The 22,440-nt window shown below is 45.1% G+C and overlaps 1 protein-coding gene across 19 annotated transcripts in view; it reads right to left on the minus strand.

Moving 5' to 3' along the window:
- The window catches only part of Inpp4a (inositol polyphosphate-4-phosphatase type I A), a 135,347-nt gene that overhangs the window by 35,126 nt on the left and 77,781 nt on the right, over window positions 1-22,440 (minus strand). For 9 of the 19 annotated variants that reach the window (XR_007350201.1, XM_015499702.2, XM_015499699.2 and 6 more), the window contains 10 exons: window positions 14,371-14,489; window positions 12,214-12,330; window positions 11,855-11,934; window positions 10,183-10,294; window positions 9,428-9,518; window positions 8,889-9,036; window positions 6,454-6,584; window positions 4,501-4,605; window positions 3,895-4,003; window positions 1,561-1,578 (listed from right to left, as the gene is read on the minus strand). Coding sequence is in view for 18 of the 19 variants with exons in the window: in XM_015499702.2 (XP_015355188.1) it covers window positions 1,561-1,578; window positions 3,895-4,003; window positions 4,501-4,605; window positions 6,454-6,584; window positions 8,889-9,036; window positions 9,428-9,518; window positions 10,183-10,294; window positions 11,855-11,934; window positions 12,214-12,330; window positions 14,371-14,489 (1,030 nt within the window). In the remaining variant the exon portion in view is untranslated. The remainder of the gene's footprint in view (window positions 1-1,560; window positions 1,579-3,894; window positions 4,004-4,500; window positions 4,606-6,453; window positions 6,585-8,888; window positions 9,037-9,427; window positions 9,519-10,182; window positions 10,295-11,854; window positions 11,935-12,213; window positions 12,331-14,370; window positions 14,490-22,440) is intronic. The other 10 variants (XM_048810306.1, XM_048810298.1, XM_048810305.1 and 7 more) reach the window with 3 other exon arrangements.

The raw sequence follows: 22,440 nt of genomic DNA on the forward strand, positions 1-22,440 counted from the left end.
GTTCAGGTGCTCAGGAATACATAAACACACGTGCCCCATTACCTAGTTCTAAAAGCAGGCGGCCACATGAAAGGAAGCCTGGGGTGCAGATGTTTTGCTCCTTTGTGTGAAACATGCCTTAACAGGGAGTCTTAAAGGAAGTGACCCGTCTGTTCTGTTAACTACCCTGGGGTCCCAGAGTGTCCTGGGGCAGCCCCAGTAGGTAACATCCTAGGTGTGGTCCATGGGCCACACGTTAGGCCCCCAGCCGTAAACCACTGACTCAGACCTACCCAGAGAGGGGTTAGGGACTAAAATAAAGATGACAAAGGAACTTAAGGGTGGACTGTTCTGGTAGGGGCCAGAAATGGCTGGTATGGATGAGTGACAGTCCCTCTGAACATGAAGAGCAAGGCTGTCCCTGTGGAGACTGAACTCCTGAACCCTGCTCATAGTAGAAGGTGGGAGGCTGGGTAGTCTCTGACTGAATTTAGTCAGAAATGCTCCCTACCTGTCTCAGAAATGTCCTGTTTATAGGGAAAGGAAGGTTGGAGAGGTGGGAGTAACCAGGACCAGGTTGGGCTATGGAAGGTCTAGTCTCCTCAGTAAGAGGAAAGGACTAAAGAACTTTCCAGATAACTTCAGTTGGGACTTCTAAAGGGCAACTGAGTTTTTGGCCCACTTCCCCAGCCCTCAGACCTAACCCTGATGTTTCTACCCTCCACCTGTACTGTAGAAAAGGGTGAGGCCCTGGCAGAGAAGGGAAGAGCAGTAGCTACCCTCCCCAAGAGCCCTCCACCCTCTCTCAGGACCCCTGGGAGAAGGGCCTTCCTCCGGGGAAAGCTGGAGAGGCTTCAGTGTGGTGTGGGGTGTCCCAAGGACTTCCTACTGTCAGATGCTCCTAGCAGAGCCCCGAAACCTCAGTCAGGGTCCAGCTGTGGCCCAGAGCCTCACAGATCATCTGCTCCAAAGGGGCAGGTGCTCCAGATGGAGCACCAGTGCAAAGGCCCTGTTCCTGTCTGGGATTGAGGCTGTGGAGGAGAACCCTAGGTGTACACTTGGTGGCTTCTGGCTGCCATCTAGTTCTCTAGTGGAAAGAGTCACTCGGTCACAGGTCTGCCCCCTCAAGGGGTAAAACTGACTCAAGTAAGATCCTTTTAAAAGTCTGCACAAATTAATAAGTATATGGAAATGTAAGCTGGATTCATTTGTACAAGAGGTGGGGATGATTTGAAAACTGAAAAGATTCTTGTAAGAGATGGAAAGGGGTTCCCAACCATACCCATGGATCTGGGATCTTCCTCATCCTGGGAGACAAGAACCGGGCCCTGTCTCAGAATGAGGGCAGCACAGGTTTGCTGCCAGGTTGGAAAGGTGAACAGTTCCCTGCAGACTGGCTATTCATCATCAAAGCACATTGCAGTTGGAAGGGAGAGCTCCTCTACAAGGGTGTGAGTTAACTGCAGCCCAGGTGGCACTAAGGGGTGAAGCGGTGCCCTGGCCAGGGCAGGGGACAGCACAGGCTTTCTCTTCGTGAAAGCGAGACCCAAACAGACACTCTCTCCACGACAGAAAACTCACCAACACTCCTCAAAACTGCTAAAGAAAAGAACCAAAATGAAATATTAGCGATTTGTTAGCAAATACCAAATGCCAAATAAAAAATTAAAAAGCCAAGTTAATTTTTTTGTCAAAATACTTAAAATTATTTGTCGAGGCCCCAACTACAGGGACGATAAACTTGTGAGCCCACCATGCTTATTCCTTGAAGCAACTCAAGCCCAGGAGACAGCCCGCTGGGAGCACGGTTGGCCTGCATTAAAGGAAAGCTCAAACAACAAAACCCTGCCTACAAGTGACTTTATGACACTGGTAGGAAATTAGATAGAAACTTGTGTTATATATTGGAAAACCCCTGCAGAGCACTTTAGGAAATAAAGTCTGAAGTGAACATGCAGAGTAATCAAGTGTCAACACTTTGACCCTCCTGGGACAGGGATAGCCAGGTAGCCCCCTCTTGACTAGCCACACAGATAAATGGGCGCTCTCCTTCAGGGCCCCACGCCATCTCAGCTCGCACGCACACGCTCCACATGGCACATGCAATGGTGCAACAGACACGCTTTCTTGCTGGCTATGCAGAGCTGCAGTGGGCACAGAAGCGTCGTCGTCTTCCTGCTCTCCAAAGGAACACTGGGGACAGTGAATGCTGGGGCAGGTCTGGTCATCTGGTTTGCTTGCAAAAGGAAGAGCCCTTCAAGGGGATGAGTCAAAGTCAAGGAGGCTGTGTGAGGCTTCCCAGAGAATGCTGGGCCCTTCGTGCTGACCCCAGGCCTTCCTGGCTTCTCCTTCTCCTATCTCCAGGACAACTCTGCTCCTGGCGGGCCTCAGGCAACTGCGTGTCTGTCTACACGGGGAGTCCTCCCTGTGTACTCTCTTCAGCTTGCTGCTCAGCCAACTAGGCTCATCCACCTCGGTGACACTCAACAGATGTCTCCTGACACCTTTGGTCACTGGCCTAAACTGCCCCACCCCCATCTAGACCATGGTCAATTTTCCCAAGCAGTGTTGTGACTCCTGGCCATGGCAGCAGTTGAGCAACAGCCTATTAGCTCTGGTGTGTGCATAAGCTCTTCTCCCTGTCTTCCCCTGGCCAACTGATGGGACTCTCTGGATGTTCCCTGGGCCTACGCTTCACTTGGCCTCAAACTATCTCAACTGATGACACTCAGACCTTTCAATATCACAAGCAGAGGTTTGCCCCAATACTTCATTTCATTCCTCCCACCTCAAAATCCTCTCTGCAACCCCATCCACTCTTCCTGACCCTGCTGGGCTGAACTATATGGTCTGCTCTTCATCTTCTTCAGAAGCCACTCTGTCAGCAATCTCTTCTGTTCCACCTCATTCAGGTGTATCTGCCCTATTGGCCTAACCACATGCTCAAGTCATAATTATTCTCCCCACCTGAGAACTTGGTGCTACTTCCTCATTCTGCAGTCTGTCAAAGATCTCACAAGATTATTTCTATTCAGCATCTCCACTTTTTACACTGTACCTTCAATCCATTTACTCCTGGAGACATTGTGGATGATCACTGAGAAATACCCCTCAGTGTCTAACACGACACCTGGGATTAGGGCTCTCCCCAACCCAGGGTGGATTGCTGCCCCCCTGGCATGTTTCCAACACCCTCTGTGGGCCTGCTCCAGGTACGATTCACCCAAGTGGTGCTTGCTGAATTGTCTGCTCCTGGGAAAGCCCCTGAGCTCGACAGGGTCAGGCCCAAATCTGCTAAGCTCTGGTCACCAGTGTCAGCTCAGTTTACTGAAGGCTGGCAGCAAGGCCAGCTCTCTGCCTCAGCTCCTCTCCCCCTGCTGCATATGCTGCATCCACCATGTCCTTGTCTGAAATGCTTTTTCCCATCCTGACTGCCTGGCAATTTCCTACTCAAGACAGTAGCTTCATGAGACCCCTGGATCTTTTCAATACTGGGAATGTTCACCCAGGCTCTCCTTCAGGAAAGGAAACAATGTGCCTCAGACTTTACACTTCTGTGTTCAAGTACCTGGCCTGGGACTCCAAAGGAAGCCAAGTCAGCAGATAGTGCACACAGGCTGCTGCCTGAAGCATCACTCAAAGGTGGATCACAGAATGCTGTTCACTTTGAAGGTCTGGGACCACCAATGCGGTGCCATCACCCACCCAGCTCAGTCTCTCTCTCTCTCTCTCTCTCTCTCACACACACACACACACACACACACACACACACACACACAGCAGCATAGGGTCCTGCCACGCAAAAGCAGATTGAATGGCTGGATGTTTGTGATTGTATTTAGATTATTATTATTTTTTTAACTGAGAAGCGTCAAACAGCTGTACAAGAACCACAAACCCCTTCCTTCTACTTACTGTTTCTTGGTCTCTTCAAATTTGTGCAGCTTTTTGCGGAGACCTCCTGATTTAAAACCTTGGCAGTGTGCTGCTGGTGCTCCAATGGTGACAATGTCGTAGTTCTGATCTGAATGACAGAAAGCTCACCTCTGTTACTCAGGCTCAGGCCTGTGGACAGCCAGCTACAGAGAGAGGCACACCATCTAGGATGCTGCCCCTGCAACCTTGGTTGCCTTGATTCCACAGCCTGGGGCTTGGGGGGCCTGCAGGAGCACTGCTCCACTGTCTCTGCAAAAGGGCTTCTCTGCTTTGGGTGGGCCACGTGGGGCTGCAGGAAGCTAGCGCAACACTCGTTCTCCCCCTTCCTGGGAAAGGGTGAATGGCGGGCAACTTTCTGCCATGGAAGCACAAAAGGAAGTTGGAGGGAGGAGAGACAGGAGCAAAGGCTCTGGGCTCTTGAACTGGGACCTTCCCAAGGTCCTAGGGAGGTGTTTCTTCTTGGAGTCACCCGGCAGTAGAGCACAAAGGGAAACTAGGACAGATGTGGAGTAGCCCAGGGACCAAGTATTCAGGGGAAAAAAAAAATGTAATGTGGTTCAAAAAGAGGGGCCAAAAAGTAGGTACCTGATCCGCCATCGTCTTGAACTCTCATCCTTTGTATATGCAGGTTTGTGGGAACAAATTCTAACTTTTTATCTGCTTTCAAACTGCTTGCTTTAAATGAGGGACCTGAAAAATGGAATATGAGAAAATGAAGGTCACCAGCAGATCATGAAGAGCACGCTGCTGCTGCTGCTGCAGGGAGGCAGGCATATACTGACTGACTTAGAAAACTCTGAGTTGCACACAAGCAAGTTTCGTCTCCAGGTGGTAGGTTGGAGGGCAGCTCACCAGCCAGGAGAACCAGCTTCAGAAAGCTACAGGAGTAAGGAGGACATGCCTTCCACGAATCAGCCTGCAACTCAGAGATCTGAGCCTGTGCCGCACACTGTCAACATCTCCAGGTAAGGCAATGGGTCCGTGCCAGAGACCACCTGTTTCAACCCTAGAGACTGTCCCAGCCCAAGATTTTAGAACAACTGGTTTGGCTAGAGTAACACATCTCAATCCTAAAAAGTGATGGCAAGGTCTGCTCGTTCCCCCAGGTCCACAGGAGAGCAACAGAGCACAACTGCAGCCTCAGGGGCACACAGCTCACCAGCAACCCGTGTGCCAGGCTCGTTAGGAAGCCTGGTTGATGTTTTATAACCACTCTCCACAATCTTATTTCTCTGATCAGAATCTAGAATCCGTAACTAAGAACCTCATGCCTACCAAACGAAGGGATGACAACTGAAATGATAATCAGAAGAAAAGAAATAAATAGCCCATCTAGTGAAAAACCATGAATTGTACTGTCAGCCTGAGATGGCAGCCCAGCAGCTGTGTGGTTTGCATTCTGTCACAGGAGTTTACTCCCTAGAGTCTGATACTCATGCTGAGCCTCTGGGCCAGCAGCCTGGGTGTCCTGGGACCTAAGAGAAATGCAGAACCCAGACCTGATTTTTAACAAGATTCTCAAAGTATCTGGAAGCCACTGACATTTGAGCAGCTCTCTACTCTAGAAAACCCGAGGCTGTGTGGACTCCACTTTCCTGGGTAACACTCATCGAGCATGGGTAAGTGCCTAGGTTTTCTCAGCAAATGCTGCCACTTCTCAGTGATACACTTAGACTTGCTCTTCGGGCTCAGATCCAGCTTATGTACCACCATCTTGTAAGACCTAGGTTTGGCTTTTTTCCACCCAAAGTTGTGGACAGGTTCACATGTTCTTTGCCAAAATTACATAAAGGGCTTATGATTTTTTCCTTTAACCCTAAAATATTATGTAGAGAGGAAGAAGGGAAGAATATGAAGACAGAATAATTTGAAGCAATAAATAGCAAAAAAAACAACAAAAAAATTATTTCCAGTCAGAATAAAAGGGAAATGAGTTAAGAACTGCTTTCTAAGTATTTTGAAAATCAAATGGCATCTTTAAAGAATAAAGGGTGTAATGTGGGCTGGGGAGGTAGCTCAGGGGAGTGCTTGCCTAGCATGCCTGAGGCCCTGGGTTCAATCCCCAGCACTGCCAGAAAAAAAGAAAAAGAAAAGGAAAAGGCAAGATGTTTGCACTTAGCTTTCTTCTTTGAGTCTTTTGACAACTGCTATGTTCAATGAATATTTAAACAAGAAAATCTACAAAACTGCTTTGCCTCAAAGCAAATAGCCTATATCCTTTTGGTCGCTTCAATGGTATTAGATGAAGAAACTACACGAACCAATAATAGCTTGTAATCTTATCTCCCCTAAATTTCATCCTACAGTGGTTGTATTGGCAGATAAGAGCAGAGAAGGACTTTTCTGTGCAATTCACATTTGTTATTTTAATTAACATCTGAAAAAAAACCCATATGTGAAAGAATTCACACCTACATGAAAATCTATTTTTAAAAACCCACTCAAGAGTGTCAGTGAGTATGTGAGCCACCTGGGTTCCAGGTCTCTGGTGGGGCAAGTGGGAAGTATATGCGCCTGGAGGGGACGGGCCACACCCACCTTTGTACTGATGGAGGTCGCTCAGGTTCTCCTGGTATGTGAGGATCACTGTCTGGTACTGGGTGACGATCTGGCGCCTGAGGCTCTCCCAGCAAGGGGAGAGCTCCCCCAATTCCTCCAGCTCACAGACTCTGCAAGAGAGATACATATTAGGCCATGGGGCTAGCCACAGAATGTGCACAGAAGTAGCACTGGTGCCCAGAGAGGGCCAGGTCAGCGGTCACACTGCCAGTCTAAAGGGCAACCAGGGAGTGGGTGGACAGACGGCTGCATGAAAGGCAGACCCGCTGGCCACAGCAGGAAACAGAGAAGCTTTCATAGGACCTCAGATAACTGCTCAAGGGTTACAACATGAAGGTGGAAAAGACAGGTGTCAAGTGCAGCTCCACTATGGGACACCGCTCAGGCACAGGCAGGACCTGCATGCCATCCTCCACATCAGAGAGTACTGGAGGCATGTGAATAACTGCCAGAGACCATCTCCCCTCAGGGCTATCAGGACAGTCTCCTCATCTCCCAGATTCTGATGAGGTGTAGGCTTTCTAAGCTTCTCGGCTACAGCCTAGGGCTGGCTCCTAGCAGCAGGGCCCAGAGCTCAGCTAGTGCTGCAGCCATGGCCCCTCTGTCTCAAGGTCCTCCTCCCTGGATGTGGGACAAGGACCATGAGGAGCTGGCACCTCGGCATAATCTTCCTTTCACTGCTATGGATATGAGGAACTGTCTGCATCTGAAAGTGGAGCATTGTGTCATTAGCTGGTTGAATCAGACTGCCCTTGCTTGGGCCTCGTCTTCTAGATGTGCTTGAGGGAGGGGATGGGTGAAGGGGAATAAGGGAAGAAAAAGGGATTGTTATCTTCAGGAAACTCCAACTTGTGTAATAAGCACAAGCTCAAATATAAACTCCTTAGTTCAACGGTAATAACTACATGAGCATAAAAAGCAACACACGAGAAGAATTAAAGAAAAAGGATGACTGTATTAGGAAATGGGACTGAGGAAGGATAAAAGCTAAATCTCTCATCACAGAAAGGTAGTAGCTAATCCCTGAAGACAATTAATGACAAGAGGACTTGAAACACACAGTCAGAAACACAGTACTAAGCACCACACCCACGAAAAGCAACAGCTTCCATAAAGGACATCAGCAGCAGAGGGAAAAGTGAATTTAATAAAAGTTTTTAGGAATCAATTAAGTTATTTAAAGTTACAAAAAAAGTTTTGCCATTTTATCATTAGCAAAATAGCAAAATTAACATACAAGAACACCCAGTGCAGGCAGGACCATGGTGGAACAGCCCTGGTCTGAGGTCATACCTGGGCACAGGGACTCTGCCGGCCACTATCTTGTGGTATTTTTGCCCTGTGTGGCACATGGCTGCTCCCTATATTCCAGGTGCCAGTTAAACATTGCCACCTCCCCGAGGCCTGCCCTGACCACCCTTTTTCTTGCTCCCTTTTCATGTCTGACACTCGCTGACACATCTGGCTCTCCTGCATACTGCTCCCTGTTCTCCATTTCCGACCACACCTGGTGCCCCACTGACCACACTGCCTGACACGCTGCTGCTGCTAACAACACCACAACTCTTGAACTAAAGCACCTGTCCAATGAATGACTGCTTTCCAGTTGTACCACACAGAACAGGAAAGCCTGCCATGATTAAAAACTAAAACATGAAAACTGAAGATACATGGGAAAACAGATTGCACCTATGAAAATATATGCAAAGATGGACAAAACTAAGAAAAATTTTAGAAATCAAAATTACTTCTAAAAACGTTCATGCAGAAAGTAAGCAAACTATTAACAGTTGGTGAAAATAGATAAAAGGTATCTGGGCATTCAATGCATTATTCTTGCCATTTTTCTCCAAGTTTGAATTTTTTTTCAAGAAAAAAATTAAAATAGTTGTATTAGAACAATGGGATTCTGGTTGTCTTGTTGTCTTTCATGCTTCTGTTCTATGGTGTTGATAATTAACATCATTTTAGAATAAGGAGTGGAAATGACAGCCTGGGACAGACAGAAGACAAAGTCTGCAGGCCTTAGGACTGATGGAGTATGCCCTGGGATAAGTGGGGCTGAGGGGGCGGGACCCTTGCTCCAGGGACCAGAGTGCCTGGACAGGTCCTCCTCAGTCCTGTGGAGGCCCCACCTCTGTGGCCCTAAGCTAGGAAACCACCAGGCAGCTGTTTCAAACTTCCTGAAGGCCAGGAAGAGAAGGAAGAAAAGGGGAGGGCAGGAAGAAGTGCTGAGTTCTGGGCACACTCCGGGTCTTAGACACACCACCGTGTGAAGTCCTGCCCTGGGAGCTGTGATACAGATGAGCAAGCAGAGGCAGAGCCTCAGTCCAGTGCACCTTTGCCCACCAAGTCTCGGGAAGGAAGGGACACCATGTAGGTTGACAAGTGGCTGCCCCTCAGTGGGGCCTCACCTGGCCGCGTCTTCTTCCAGCAGGAGCTTCACAAACTGCCGGGGCACGTGTAGGGAAAGCACACTCTCTGCCATCTGCTCCAGGATCCGCAGATGGTTGCCATCGGTGGTAGGGAACCGATACATACGGCAGATGGCGCCCCCGAACACTGAGGTAGAAGGTGGGGGAGGTAGAGGTGGTGGATGAGACCTGCCTCCTGGGTCCTTCCACCCAGGCCCTCAGCGATGCTGATGCTCCCAAGTCCTCTCCTGTTCTTCCCAGGGAGTCACCAAGCCACTGAGCCTCAACGTTCCTCCCCTGTGACAAGCAACCTTTTTGTCCCAGAAAAGGTAACTAACTTTAAAGTGCAAGGGGCTAGAGGTGGGGAATGGCAGTCACTAAACCAATGTGAAACAAGAAAGGGTGAAAGGAGGAAGAGACCCTTCCTCTAGGTATTTCAAACTCTGTGCACTGCTGAAATAATGGCACATTGACGAGCAACAGGCAGGTGACAATCAGGGCCCAAGTAGACAAGAGCACCAACCAAGGAAGCTGTTTACCTGACTTCAGTAAAGTGTCTTTACGCAGTGAGGCATATTTGGATCGGATTCCCAGGGCCTCAGTCAAACTCTCATCAACAGGCAGAACCATCTAAAAACAGGACCAGGAAAGCATGAGACCCGGCCTACTCCAGTGCGCTCAGCAGAAAGGGGGACTCCCGCGCCACAGAGAAGCTCTGGAGTGGGCTGCCCATGCCAAGGTCGCTCCCCTCCCCGGGCACCCGGAAAACTCCACGCACACCCTATTTTCCTCAGAGATGCGTCTCCTCACTCACTTCACCTTGGGTTTCAGTGGTGTGGTGTGCAAAACAAAAGGGAAGGACAGGCGATGCCAAGACACATTCTGAATAAGATGAGACACCGTCAGACCTTACAACTAGGACTACGCAGTGTTGGAACTCTTAAATTAGAGCTCTCGTTTGAGGGCTCAGGGCTTCTGAGTGAGGGATGGGCAGGAGGGTGCTTGCTGGAGAGGAGTGGGTCCTGAGGAGATGGGGTGTACGAGGTGACTATGGGGTCTGTGTGTGTCTGGGGAGAGTTATTACCAAAATCTAAGGGATGACCTGGTCTCAACAGCCTCTCCTCTCACACTCTCAGGCCGAGTCCTCGCTCTCTCCTCCTCCTTGGAGCCATGCCTGGAGGATTTGAGTGTCCTGCGGGGCAGCTGCAAGGAGCAGGCCCAGAGGCCCAGCCCCAACACCAACTGACTGGCCCTCCCAGTCCTTCTGAGGGAGAGAAGGAGGTGGCCTACTCACCCTGCCATTGACAGTGTCTACAGACCGGGTCACAGGGGGCCGCTGATCTGACTTCTCCTCCATCTGCCAGCCGATCACGGTGATGTTGCCCACACGATCACTCTCTGCAGACCTGCAACAAGCAGCGTGCTTTGGTGAGGGTTGTCACTGTGTGTCTTTTCTGCTTAAAAGCAAAGTTCAGCCATCCTGAACTTTTCAGGGGTCCTGGGAGTGGCAAGACCCAGCCAGCTGGTTAGTCAGTCACCTGTCACTGCTATGTGCCCCCTCTGGGAGAGACACACAAGGAAACCAGGGGGCACAAGAGAGGGCTGCATCTGATGGGACAGTGTGGATGCGCCTGGTGAAGTAGGAGGGGGCCTCCCTGACGAGAAGCCACCACTGGCCCTGGAGGTCACTGCTCAGGGGTGATAGGGTGCATCTCAGATTCAGGGATAAAGAGTATCTTTTTCTGGCAATGGACCACTTTCTGCTCCTTCCCACCTCACCCTCAAGGCTTCATGAGCACTAGGCCTAGGCTGAGACTCCAGGCAAACTGAGACCACACAGGACTGCCTGAAGGCCCTGCATCCTGAAGTGATGTAGCCCATGCCACCCCAGCCCTGGTTGTCTTTACCAGCAAGGTCCCTCAGGGTGGATGATGGCTGTGCCCATCTGAATCATCCATCAGAGCCCCAGGGACACCTTCGAGCCCCAAGTGTTTCATTTATGATGTCTGAGTCAGTCTGGTTCCAATTTTTATCATATCTAATGACCATTTCCTTTGTGACTTTCTGTCACTGTTCTCATGCCCAGAGAAGTCCTTGAGCTCCTTTTCCAAAGGAAGATGTCCACTTCTCACAACTAACTCTAATCTAACTAGATTTAGTTCTGGCACTTGATCTACCTACATATTTTCCCTCAACAGCAATTTCCCTCACATGAGCTCTAATTTTAACCAATATTCTTCCTTTTCCTGCATTGCGTTCTCCCTACACACCCAGGACTGATGCAGGGCTCTCATCCTGTGGGCAGATTGGACAGCCAATGCTCCCAACACTGTCATTACTTATGGTAGCTTCCAAATGTCTCAAAATTGCAGAGACTTTGTTGAATTTTCTTTGCTATTTTAGATTATTCCCCTAGGCAATATATGTCCAATTTTTACATGATTTTGAATAAAGAACAACATGCCAGGGTTTTGGTGGGAACTGCCCCTAAAATCACTTGGAGAAGGACTGATATCTCGACACTTTTCATCTTCCTGTCTAGGGATGCAGTGGGGGTTTCCCTTTCATTCATTCACTCATTCAACAAACACTTCCTGAGCATAGCCCTGTTCTAGGTGGTTAGAATATCAATGAACAAAGCAGAAAAAAAATCCTCCCTACAGGAGATTATGCTCTACTGCGAAAGGGAAGATGACAGCTACATTTAGTATTATCAGGTCTGGGCCCTCTAGATCTGATACAGCTGTGCTCATATGTCCGACAGACAGCACGCATTTCCATCCTGACCGATTCTCTGATGGGCAGGGTGGTTCATCTTGCCTTACCTCAGCAGAAAATACCACTGGCTCAGACCTGCCTCTGGGGAAGCCAGGGTGTCCTCTCAGAAAAGGAAGTAGGGCCTTTCCCCACCTGTCCCTGGACCCACAATTCCAGAGCCTTTCAAAGGAATAAGAGCAAATACCAACCTTAGTGTTAAGTGTAACCTGTGATGCCTGTCCTGGAGCAGATCTTTGACAACGAATGTTCCAGAGCCCAGTAAATACATCTGAAGAGGCGGAGAGAGAGAGAAGCATAAGTGCACTCATCTGCCTCTGGTCCAGTTGCCACACCCAGGGGAGTGGTGCTGCTTCCCATAGCCATCTCACACTCATCTTAGAAGCCCATGAGGAATGCTCAGAAAGCAATTCCCAAAGACAAATGTGTTAGACATGAGTTGCTTTGTGAGCCAGTAGTGAAATCAATCCTGTGCTCACCACTCACTCAAATGATTACACAACTGTAAAAATGGGGAGAAAATTCCATGAACCATGGCATGTTACTTAACTGTTCCCTGAGATCTATCTTTGACATCATATACAGATAATTTGATTTGTGTCATCTGATTGATAAGAGAGTCTTGAAAGAAGGCAATGCTGCTCAGAAATATAGGATTATTGGTTCCCTAGAAGAAAAAAGAAAATAATCAGAGTTGGATTTTTAAAAAGTAATTGTTTTTGAAGTAATCTAACATTTTCAGAATGAGAAACTAACATTTTACTGACTCGGAGTACCTAATGTAATGGCAGCATGAGACCAAAAATCTGCTATCCCAAAGAGGAAAATGCAGTCTGCCGCAGACTGTTAAGATCCAGACACAACAAACAGGCCTGCGGTGCAAGTTGCTACTGTGGGCTCATTTCTAAGGTTCCCACTCAGGAGGAGGAATTTTGTAAAGTGAAACCGTGTGCCACATGCACACCTATTCTCAGTGTCACGGCTTCAGATGTGCTGCACATTTGGACTTACCACTTTGGGCTGTCTCTTTAAGATGTACAAACAGGGAAGAAGAAATGGCTTATTATTTCTAGACTCCTCTGCTTGGAATAATTAAAGCTTGACTTTTAAAAGCTATCTCATTTTAAAAAATATTTATTTTTAGTTGTTGACAGACCTTTATTTTATTTATTCATATGCGGTGCTGAGAATCGAACCCAGTACCTCACACATACCAGGCAAGTGTACTATTGCTGAGCCCCAGCCCAGCCCCAAAGCTATTTTTCTTTTAGGCCCAGCTGCTAGTTTCTAGATCATAGGTGGCTATTTCCTGGCAACATAGCCCTGCCCCTCAAGGCTCTACATCATCCTCTCTCTCAGGCAGTGTGGAACACCATAGCTAAGCTGCGTTGTTTCCTGTTGGCACCTGCTGTGATGCTGTGATGTCCGGGCCTCTGGCTGGGTTCTCTCTGCAGCTCCAGCTCCAGTCTCTCCATGTCTGCTGGACTGTCCCTCCTGGGGAATCTCCCTCCATCGTCCATGGTAAAGCTATCTCTGACTCTTTCCAAGCAGGCTAAACACCTGTGGGCCTGCTTTGGTGCCTCCTCCATCACTGTCAACCACCCAGCAGCCATGAACTTCTACAAGCTCCACCTCCTGAGCCTCTCTCACATTCATCCCTTCCTTCCACTTCCTCCCTCTGCCAAAGTCAGTTCCTGCATAACTCCCCCAAACACCTGTCCAAATCAGGACACCTGGTCATGTGACTTCCCTGCAGCCTGCAGTGGCTGGCTGTGTGCCACATCACCAACTCTCTGGCCATCCAGTCCTTCTGTCCTTGCCCTCCTTGCCTGAGCCCACACTAAGCAGGATAGCTATTCCCAAACCCACATGATGCTTGTTATCATGCTGCCTTTGCAGAGCTACCACTGAACAAGCTCTTCCACATGAGGACCAGCCACGTGGGCATCACCTGGGCGTCTGTGAGGAATAGAGTCCTGGGCTCCACCCTGGACCTGCTGGGGCAGAATTTCATCCAGCCCCTCTAAGGAAGCTGCTCTGACCCTCAGAGCTAGATAGGTCGCCGTGTCCTGGCTTGCCTCACCGTGCTACTCTACACTGCCCCACGGTGCTGTGTATGGAGGTGGACCTGTTCCTTTCTGCCTCCCCCCTCAAAGGTTGGGAACACCCGAGGACAGGGACTCTGCCCCTGTGTCATTACCTCTCACTGAGCTTGATGTGTGGGCAGTGCTAAAAACCACAACAGTTGACCTAACCTTGGAAACAAGTTTCTGAGAGACTAAAAGAATACTCTAGCTTCCAAAATGTAAAACTGTTTTTATGTAAAATTATGTACTATTATGTCTTTATGTGAAAATGTAAAAATAATGTAAATGCAGTTTAATTTAGTTGGTTATTCTTCACATTCCAAATTAAACCCTATGGAATTTAAAAGTAGCAGCCAGCTGGAAATGACAAGGAAGAATTAGTCCTTCTTAAGAGGCCATGAACCTTAGAAGATCACTGCTCCAAATACCCATCAAATAGTTAATCAAAAACTGTCAAGGACATGGCAAATGAGTGGAATGAAAAATATCAATGTACTGAAAACTCTGTAAAACCAACAACTCACATAAACACAACTGTAGCTAAGATGCTCGGAAAGGAGCAGTGTCCGGTGAGGCTGTGAATACCATGGCAGGGAATCCCAGGCCCCCAGAACACCCACCTCAATGATCTCTGTCTGTGCATGCTTCGTCCAGAACGCCTGAGGAGGGGTGGTGACGCTCACTGCTACAAAACTATTTGGTTTTCGATCTAGCGATGGCGTATGCAGCTCACTGCAAGCTACAGAATCAAGACAGGAAAAAAACAAATTCTTCAAAACCAGGCGCTGGTTAGCTGTATGCTCCAAGCCAAAAGAAAGCAGACGATGACACTCGGAAGGATAAGATGATCACACTGTCACAGGAAAGTGATTTTACAAATTTCAGTCTTTCCCCCTTCCTTTGCCCTTCTCCCGCCCTGCAGGACAGCAGGCCCACAGCTGCAGAGGCAGGTGGTGTTAAAGATGGCTTCCTATGTCCACACAACAGAAAACAGAGCTAGCTCTCTCTCTTGGGGGTCCTCCATATGCCCCCAACAGCTGGCCTTCGACAGTGAACTGAATTCCAACCAAATGACCAAGAAGACACAAGTCTGAAATCTACAACAGGGCTCCACGTGCCTGCATCCTGTGACAGTGTGGCTAACTCTAAGCCCAGCACCCCCCGCATCTTGGTGTGAGCATCAATGTATATTGGGAATAAAATTAAAATTCTATGGCAAAATAAAAAAAAAAAACACTTTATTTTGAAAATGTCATTGTTCATCTATTCTCCTAATAAGACACATTATGTACAAAATACTCAGTGTAACTTCTCAGAACTAAAGATATCTTGCAGAACCATTTTGGTTGAAAAATATGATGTGCTACGTACTCTGAAGTACACATCTGATAGTACACTCTGAATAGTACACATCTCAGATAATTCTATCACAGAAGTGATCCACAGGAAAAACTTACATCTCATTGAATCTAACATGCTCTCTGACATAAAATGCATTATGAAAGGGGAAAAACAAAACCCACTGTCATTAAACTATGCTATGCCATTGAGAGGAAGTTATTTCCTTAAATTAAAGAGATGTTAAAATGTGAAAAAGGTATATCTTGGATTTGAGAAAATACACAACAAATCAATGTTCAACAGCAGTAAAAATAATTAGCTTTTTTTGTGGGATTCATTTAGAAAAACATAAATGTTCAGCTGCTCCCTTTAAAATTATGAATAGAGAAAAGTAAAATTAACTCAGTTTTTCAAAATGAAAACGTTCTGGAGATGGGTGGTGGTGGCAGGCATATAATTTAATATCATTCAACTGTACACTTTAAAATGTTTAAAATGGTAACATTTATACTATGTGTATTCTGTCACAATGAAAAAATAGAAAGTCTACCTTCAACTCTAATTTAAAAAAACATCCGCATGTCCACAACAGGAGGGACAAATGCAGAGGTAATGCAGAAGGAGAAGAAGGCTTGGGATGAAGACAGTAATACAGACAAAAGAAGCAATAATTAGAAAGAAAGAAAATGATGAAAAGAAAAGTCAGGAAAATACAAAGCAATGGAAGGAGGAGAGGCAAACTTGATGGAGGGGTTGGGGTGGGAGACGCCTTGCTGTGTTTGAGGCGGTTTGGCTGAGAAGGTTTGTTCAAGAGGCCACTTGGAGGAAATTACTGGCTATCATGGTCCTTTGAAAGGACCATTGCACACAGCCCACACTGCTCTTTAGGGTTCTAATTACACTCTGCCTGCCATTAGCATGGCCACACCAGCTCTTCTGCTGGCACATGCGTGTGTGTGCTTTATTTCACACAGCCACTCTTCACTGAGCTACGCCCAGCTTGCCCAGGGCCCTTCTAGTGCTTGGCTTTCCAGTCCTTTCCACACCTGTGAGCTCAACACCTCAGCACTGTTTACACTGCAAGTCTGTGTTCACAACACCTTCTTTCAGCTTTCGTGGTCTGAAAATGTCTCTATTTGTACCCAAATCCTTAAGATTATTTTCTCTAGGCAGTTACTTTCTCTAAAACCTTTAAACATTGTGTCTCTGAGTTTCTATTTCTTCTGTTATGAAGTCAACAGTCAGTCTAATTATTGCTACTCTGTGCTTTTGTACGTGTTTGTTTGTGTTCTAGCAACTTTACTGATTTTCCCATTGACTTTGGCTTCCGACAGTTTAACTATGATGTATCTAGGGATATTTTATTTTTACTAGTTCTGTGACTTGCTGAATTTTATTAGCTGGGAAAAAATGCTCACCTATTAATACACTTTTTTTAAATTTGGTAGTTTTATTTTTTTCCCACAATTTTTATTGGTGCATTATAGTTGTACATACGGATGGAATTTGTTGTCACATACTTTATATGCATACAAATATATAATATAATTTGTCCAATACATACACTTCTGACCCTTCTCTGTTTCTTCTTGAACACAAAGTAAACAGATACTCTCACTTTTTTTATACTCTTTTGTTTTTATTGTTGTTGTTTCCATTATTTTCTGTCTCTGGCTTCTTTTGGAAGTTCTCTTCTTGACCATCAACTTTCTCTTCAACTGTGTCAATTCTGCTTCTCAGACCCACCCACAGGTTGTTAAACTTGCTGATCTGAATATTCACTAGGTTCTTTTATGGTTTTTCATTCTCTGATGAGGTGTCAATAATGTCTTTATTCTCTTTATTCCCCTTTAACTTAATGTTATGAACTGAATGCCTGTATCCCCTCAAAATTCACATATTAAAATCCTAACCCCAAGATGCTGGTGTCAGGAGGAAGAGCCTTTGGGAGGCCATTAGGCCACAACAACAGAGTCCTCGTGAGTTGGAATTAGTGCCTTTAAAGAGGAGACATGCTCTCCTTGCTCTGCTCTTTGCTACATGAGGATACAACAAAATGGTCACCTGCAAAGCCAGCAGACAGTGGACCTGCTGGCTCCACAATCTTTGAATCCCCAGCCTCCAGAACTCTGAGAAATAAATTTCTTTTGCTAAAGCCACTCAGTCTCTGCTCATGTTCCAGCAGCCCAACCTCACTAAAACAGCCAGCAACTTTCACATCCCAAATCTTTGTGGGTCTGTTTCTATTGTTTGTTATTTCTGTTTGTGTTTTTCAAAATTCATGAACTTATGCTGAATATAACTTTTTAAAAATTGTTTATAGGAATGACTTGAGGCCCAAGATGATGCTTTCTTCAGAAAAGACCTGTGATTGCCTCTACCAGGTTCTAAGAAGCACTGACATTCTTAACTTTTGGGAACTGAGTGGACCTGTAGCAAGCGCCTGCTTCTGGTTCCCTTTAATCTAGAAGTATAGTCTTTTCTATTTTAAACCAAAGTGAAAGGAATTTCACCAAGTATCTTTCCCCTTATGGGCCTTAGAAAAATAATTCCCATCACTTTGGTACTGAAGTATCTGAAGCCCTGCTCAGCTTTCTCTTGGGAGTCACTGTGAGCCCTCAAAAAAAAAAAAAAAAAAAAAAACCCAACAACAATACTGTGTCTCCACCTTCAGCTCCATTACAGAGTTATCAGTTTCCTGGAAACATGAATAAGATACTTCTTAGATTTTTGCTCCTTTTTTCTAGATTTTTCTCCTTTTTTTCAAGTTGTCCTTAATGGTAGAATTTGGTTTTTCATTGTCATTTAGAAGCATGTTAAGTTTTTTTCTTTATCCTTGGAATTTACAAGTTTCAAAAGGAGACACCTAGCAGTTGGTGAACATTTTGGGTCTTACATCCACCCTTCTTCCAGGAAAAGATTCTTCTGTTACTTCTGGCCTGCTGTTCCTCTTTCTGTCTCTTTTTCTTCTTCTGGGTCTCCTAAGCATTTAATAATACAATGCCAGATATTGTCACATCTCTTCACTCAAAATGCCTGATTCTTGATATTTATTCTTTGAGCTGTGAGATTGTTCCTTTGTTTGTTTTTATGTGTTTGTACTCATTTTTAGTAGTGTACTTTTGATTTTTTTTAAAAAAGATACTTTCTGTAAGATCTACTTCACACACTATAAAATCCACCACCCTCAAGTATACGATTCAGTGGTTGGTAGGGTATTACAGAGTTCTGAAACCATTACCATTATCTAGTTCCTTAACATTATCATCACTTCAAAAGAAAAACAAAACTGCCCATATGGGCTGGGGTTGTGGCTGAGAGGTAGAGCACTTGCCTAGCATGCACGAGGCCCTGGGTTTGATCCTCAGCACCACATAAAAATATATATATATATATTATGTCTACCTATAGCTAAAAAATAAATACTAAAAAAAGCTATGGCCATAAACAATCATTTGCCATCCATCCCTCTTCCCCAGCCCTCCAGAAACCACTAATCTCTTCTGTATATATCTATCTATTCTGGACACTTTATATAAATGGGATCACACAGAATGTGGCCTTTTGTCTCTGGCTTCTTCGATCTGGCACGGTTTCAATGCTTACTCCTTCTACAGCCAGTATCAATACTCCACTCCTTTTTAGTGATGAATCATGATCTACTGAATGAGCATACTGCATACCGTTTGTCCATTCATCAATTAAGATATTTTGGTTACTTACACATTTTAGTTATTACAAAATAATGCTATAAACATTTGTATACATGTCTTCACGTGGATGTATCTCTTCATCTCTCACGTTCGAAGGACTTTTTTGCTGGATATAGAATTGTTGGATGACTGGCTTTTCCTTTCAAGAATGGGAATATGTCATCCTACTTCCTTCTGAACACCAGAGTTTGTGATAAGAAATATGTTTACTCTTGCTGAAGATCCCTTGTACATAGTAAGTCACCTCTCTTGCTGCTTTTTAAATTCTTTGGCTTTTGATGGTTTAATTATAATGTCTCCAGGTGTGAATCTCTTTGAGCTTATCCAACTTGGAGTTTACTGGGCTTCTTATATGTTTTCCATCAAATGTGGGAAGTTTCTGGCCATGATTTCTTCAAGTATTTTTTCTCTCCCCTCCCCTCTGTCTTTTCCTAGAACTCCATTGAAACCTATGTTGGTACACTTATTTGGTGTTGTCCCACACGGCTCTGACACTCTCTTTATTTTTCTTCTTTTTGCTTTCTGTTCCTCAGACTGAAAAATGCCAATTGACCTGTCTTCTACATTTGCAGTTTCTTTCTCTGTCTGTGGTTGAGCCTTGTTTAATGGATTTTTAATTTCAATTATTATATTTTTGAACTGCAGAAATTCCATTTGGTTCTTTTTACAAATTTCTCTTTGGTTCTTTTCTACCTTTGCACTGATATTCTCTATTTGGTGAGATACTGTTCTCATGCTTTTAATTAGTTCTTTAGACAGGATTTCCTTCCATTTTTTGAACATATTTAAAACAGTTGATTTAAAACTTTCGTCTAGTAGGTCAAATACCTGTGTTTCCTATAGTCAGTTCCTACTGACTATAGGTTTGTTTTGTTCTGTTAATTTCCCTGTATATGAACCATACTTTCTTGACCTTTTTGCATATCTCAATTCTTTGTTGAAAAATAGATTTAAAAAATCTACTGTGGTAACTCTGGAAATCAGGTCCCTTGCCCTGCCCTCCCCTCCCCAGGGTTTGTTGCTGCTTTTCTGTTGCTACTGATGTTCACCACCTCTGTCACTCACTCAGGGACTTGCCTCATCTAATTCTCTTCCACATGTGGCCACTGTAGCAACTACTATTAAGCTTAGTGGTCAGATAAAACTGGATAGAGATCTCCTTAAATACCAGAAACCACAAACCTCTGATGTGTGGTGCTTTTGCTAGAAGTTTCTGTGTGCAGACTGGGTTACATCTTCGGGGTTCAGGAAGGCAGTTTGTAACTGTCTTCACTTCCTGCTTGTGCGGAGCCTCAAGGTCATTGTGAGGAGATAGCTCAGCCTCCTCAGGTCTTTCCTGAGCATGTGCACAGCCCTGCATGTGTGCCAGCTGCCATGAACATGCCAGAGCTTTTCAAAGCTCCTTATGGACATACCATTCCCCAGCTTTCCCTTTAAAGGCTTCTCCCACCCCCAGCTTTTTGTTTGCCTCAACTGTTAGTACAGCCTCAGGCAGCTGCAATGCTTTAAAAAAAAATTACCACTGATTTCCCTACCCACCCTTGTGGTGCGGGGAATTGAACCAGGGCCACATGCTAAATAGACACTGAGATATTCTTCAACTCTAGCCACTGATCATTTCTGACATGCTCTCAGGAAAAAAAAAAAAAAAAAAAAGTTGCTCCCACTAAGGGAATTCTGAGGCCAGATTAAGCCAAGTCTCACAAGTGGGGTTTTTTAGGAGTCTGCCAGACAGGTCAAATGACAACTGCAAATAGAACTTTGTAGGATCTCCAACCTCATTCTGTTCCCTACAGTGATTTCTAGGCTACTGGTTTTCACCATGATTTCAGGTGGCCAAAGGATGGGTAGACTGCTGATGGGCTGTGGCTGCTTTTAGAACATAACCTTTCCACAAGTGACATTCTCTCCTAGCCTGATCCCCCCACCCATCCTACCTAAATCTCACCCCGTGCTTAACTACTAGCTCCACTTCCATAGCCTCCTGGAGCTTCCTTTGAGCAGCCCACAGTCCATCTCCTGCTGATCACCACCCATGTCACTCACTCATTTGGATTCACCTCTAACGTGCATGCCTTGTCTCTCTAGCCAGATCATCTGTAATCCCAGCCGAATAAATGTTAAATGCTGAGGCAAACTGGTAAGGCACATTGCAAGTGCATATCATTTGACTTAGCAATTCCACATTCAAGAGTTTGCCCTATGAAAATAATCAGCAAAATGTACAAAGAAATCTAAGTATGTTAACTATGGTGGTATGTAGAATGACAAATTAAAAAGCCTAAATGTTCAATAATAGAAACTGGTTACAATAAGGAACACAGCTGAAATAATGAAGCAAACATTCACCTATTCAATGAAAGGATGCCAGTGATAGTTTTCTACACCACAAGGGCATGTCAAGAATACTGGGTGCCATTTCTAAAAACAATTCCATCACCTCTGCCACCAGCTGCACTCATAAATTCCCAAATAGAACTTTGTGAGGGTAGAAAATACACATATATTTGAAAAGAGTTTTAAACGAAAATGCCAACTGATTATCTCTCTCCAGTAGGGTTTCCTTTTCCTCTGAACACTTTCTGTATGGTTTTACAGAAGTGAGCAATTCTTAAACTCTTAAAATTTATTGACTTTTTTCTTTTAGAAATCAAAGTATTTGCCCACACAAGCACACCACTCCTGTCCACTGTTTTAAAAATTGTGGTGAAATCCACTGAAGATAAAATTCACCCTCCCTTGCTTAAGCTCTTTTCTCCTCTGAATCTAATTAACATGACTGCATTACTGCTCTTGAGCTGCCACATTCAGAAATGTCCCAATTTCTATTACAGAGGATAAGGAGTTTTAATTTAATTATACAATGTTCATCCTTTCTCTCTACTCAATCGTTTCAGCTCAATTTTGTGTTAAACTCACATTCCACAAGATTAAAGTTAAGCATATGCCATTTATCATGAGCCACTTCTCTCCAGTATAGACCCTGTTTCCTGGACACCAAGTCATTTTTTCCTCAACGTATTCCCTCTCTCTTTTGGGTGGAGCACATGCTCTATAACTTCTAGAAAAAGGAAGTGGGGGAAGTCAATTCATCTGTGACTCTGCAGAGCTGAAACAAGTTTTTTCTGCCCTCACATTCCACTCACAGTCTGCTTGGACAGAAAATTCTAGGTTGAAGATATAATTAAAGGTGTTGCTGCCTGTCTGTCTTCAAGTTTCCAATGTGACTCAGGAGTTCCATGTTAGTTTTATTCCTAACTATAAATACAGTTTTTTCCTCCAGAAGTTTTTTGGATCTTCATTTAATTCCTGGTGTTCTGAAATTTCACCATGATGCATGCCTTTTTCAATCATTGTTCTCGGTTTTGTGAGGCATTTTAACCTAGAAACACATTCTTCAGTTCTCAGAATTCTTACATTATTTCTTGGTAATTTCCTCCCTTGCATTCTTTTCTATTTTCTCTTTTAAATGTTAGACTTCCTGCATTTGCTCTCTAATTTCCTACTTTCATCTTCTCTCCCATCTCCTACTTTGCTTTTAAAATTTTGTTTTCTGGGAGAATTCTTTGCACATCTACAATTTCTAAACTTTATCTGTCATATTTAAAATGTTAAGGACTGATCTTGTTCATCATT

The sequence above is a fragment of the Marmota marmota genome, unplaced genomic scaffold, assembly GCF_001458135.2.
Source record: "Marmota marmota marmota unplaced genomic scaffold, marMar, whole genome shotgun sequence".
NCBI lineage: Eukaryota > Metazoa > Chordata > Mammalia > Rodentia > Sciuridae > Marmota > Marmota marmota.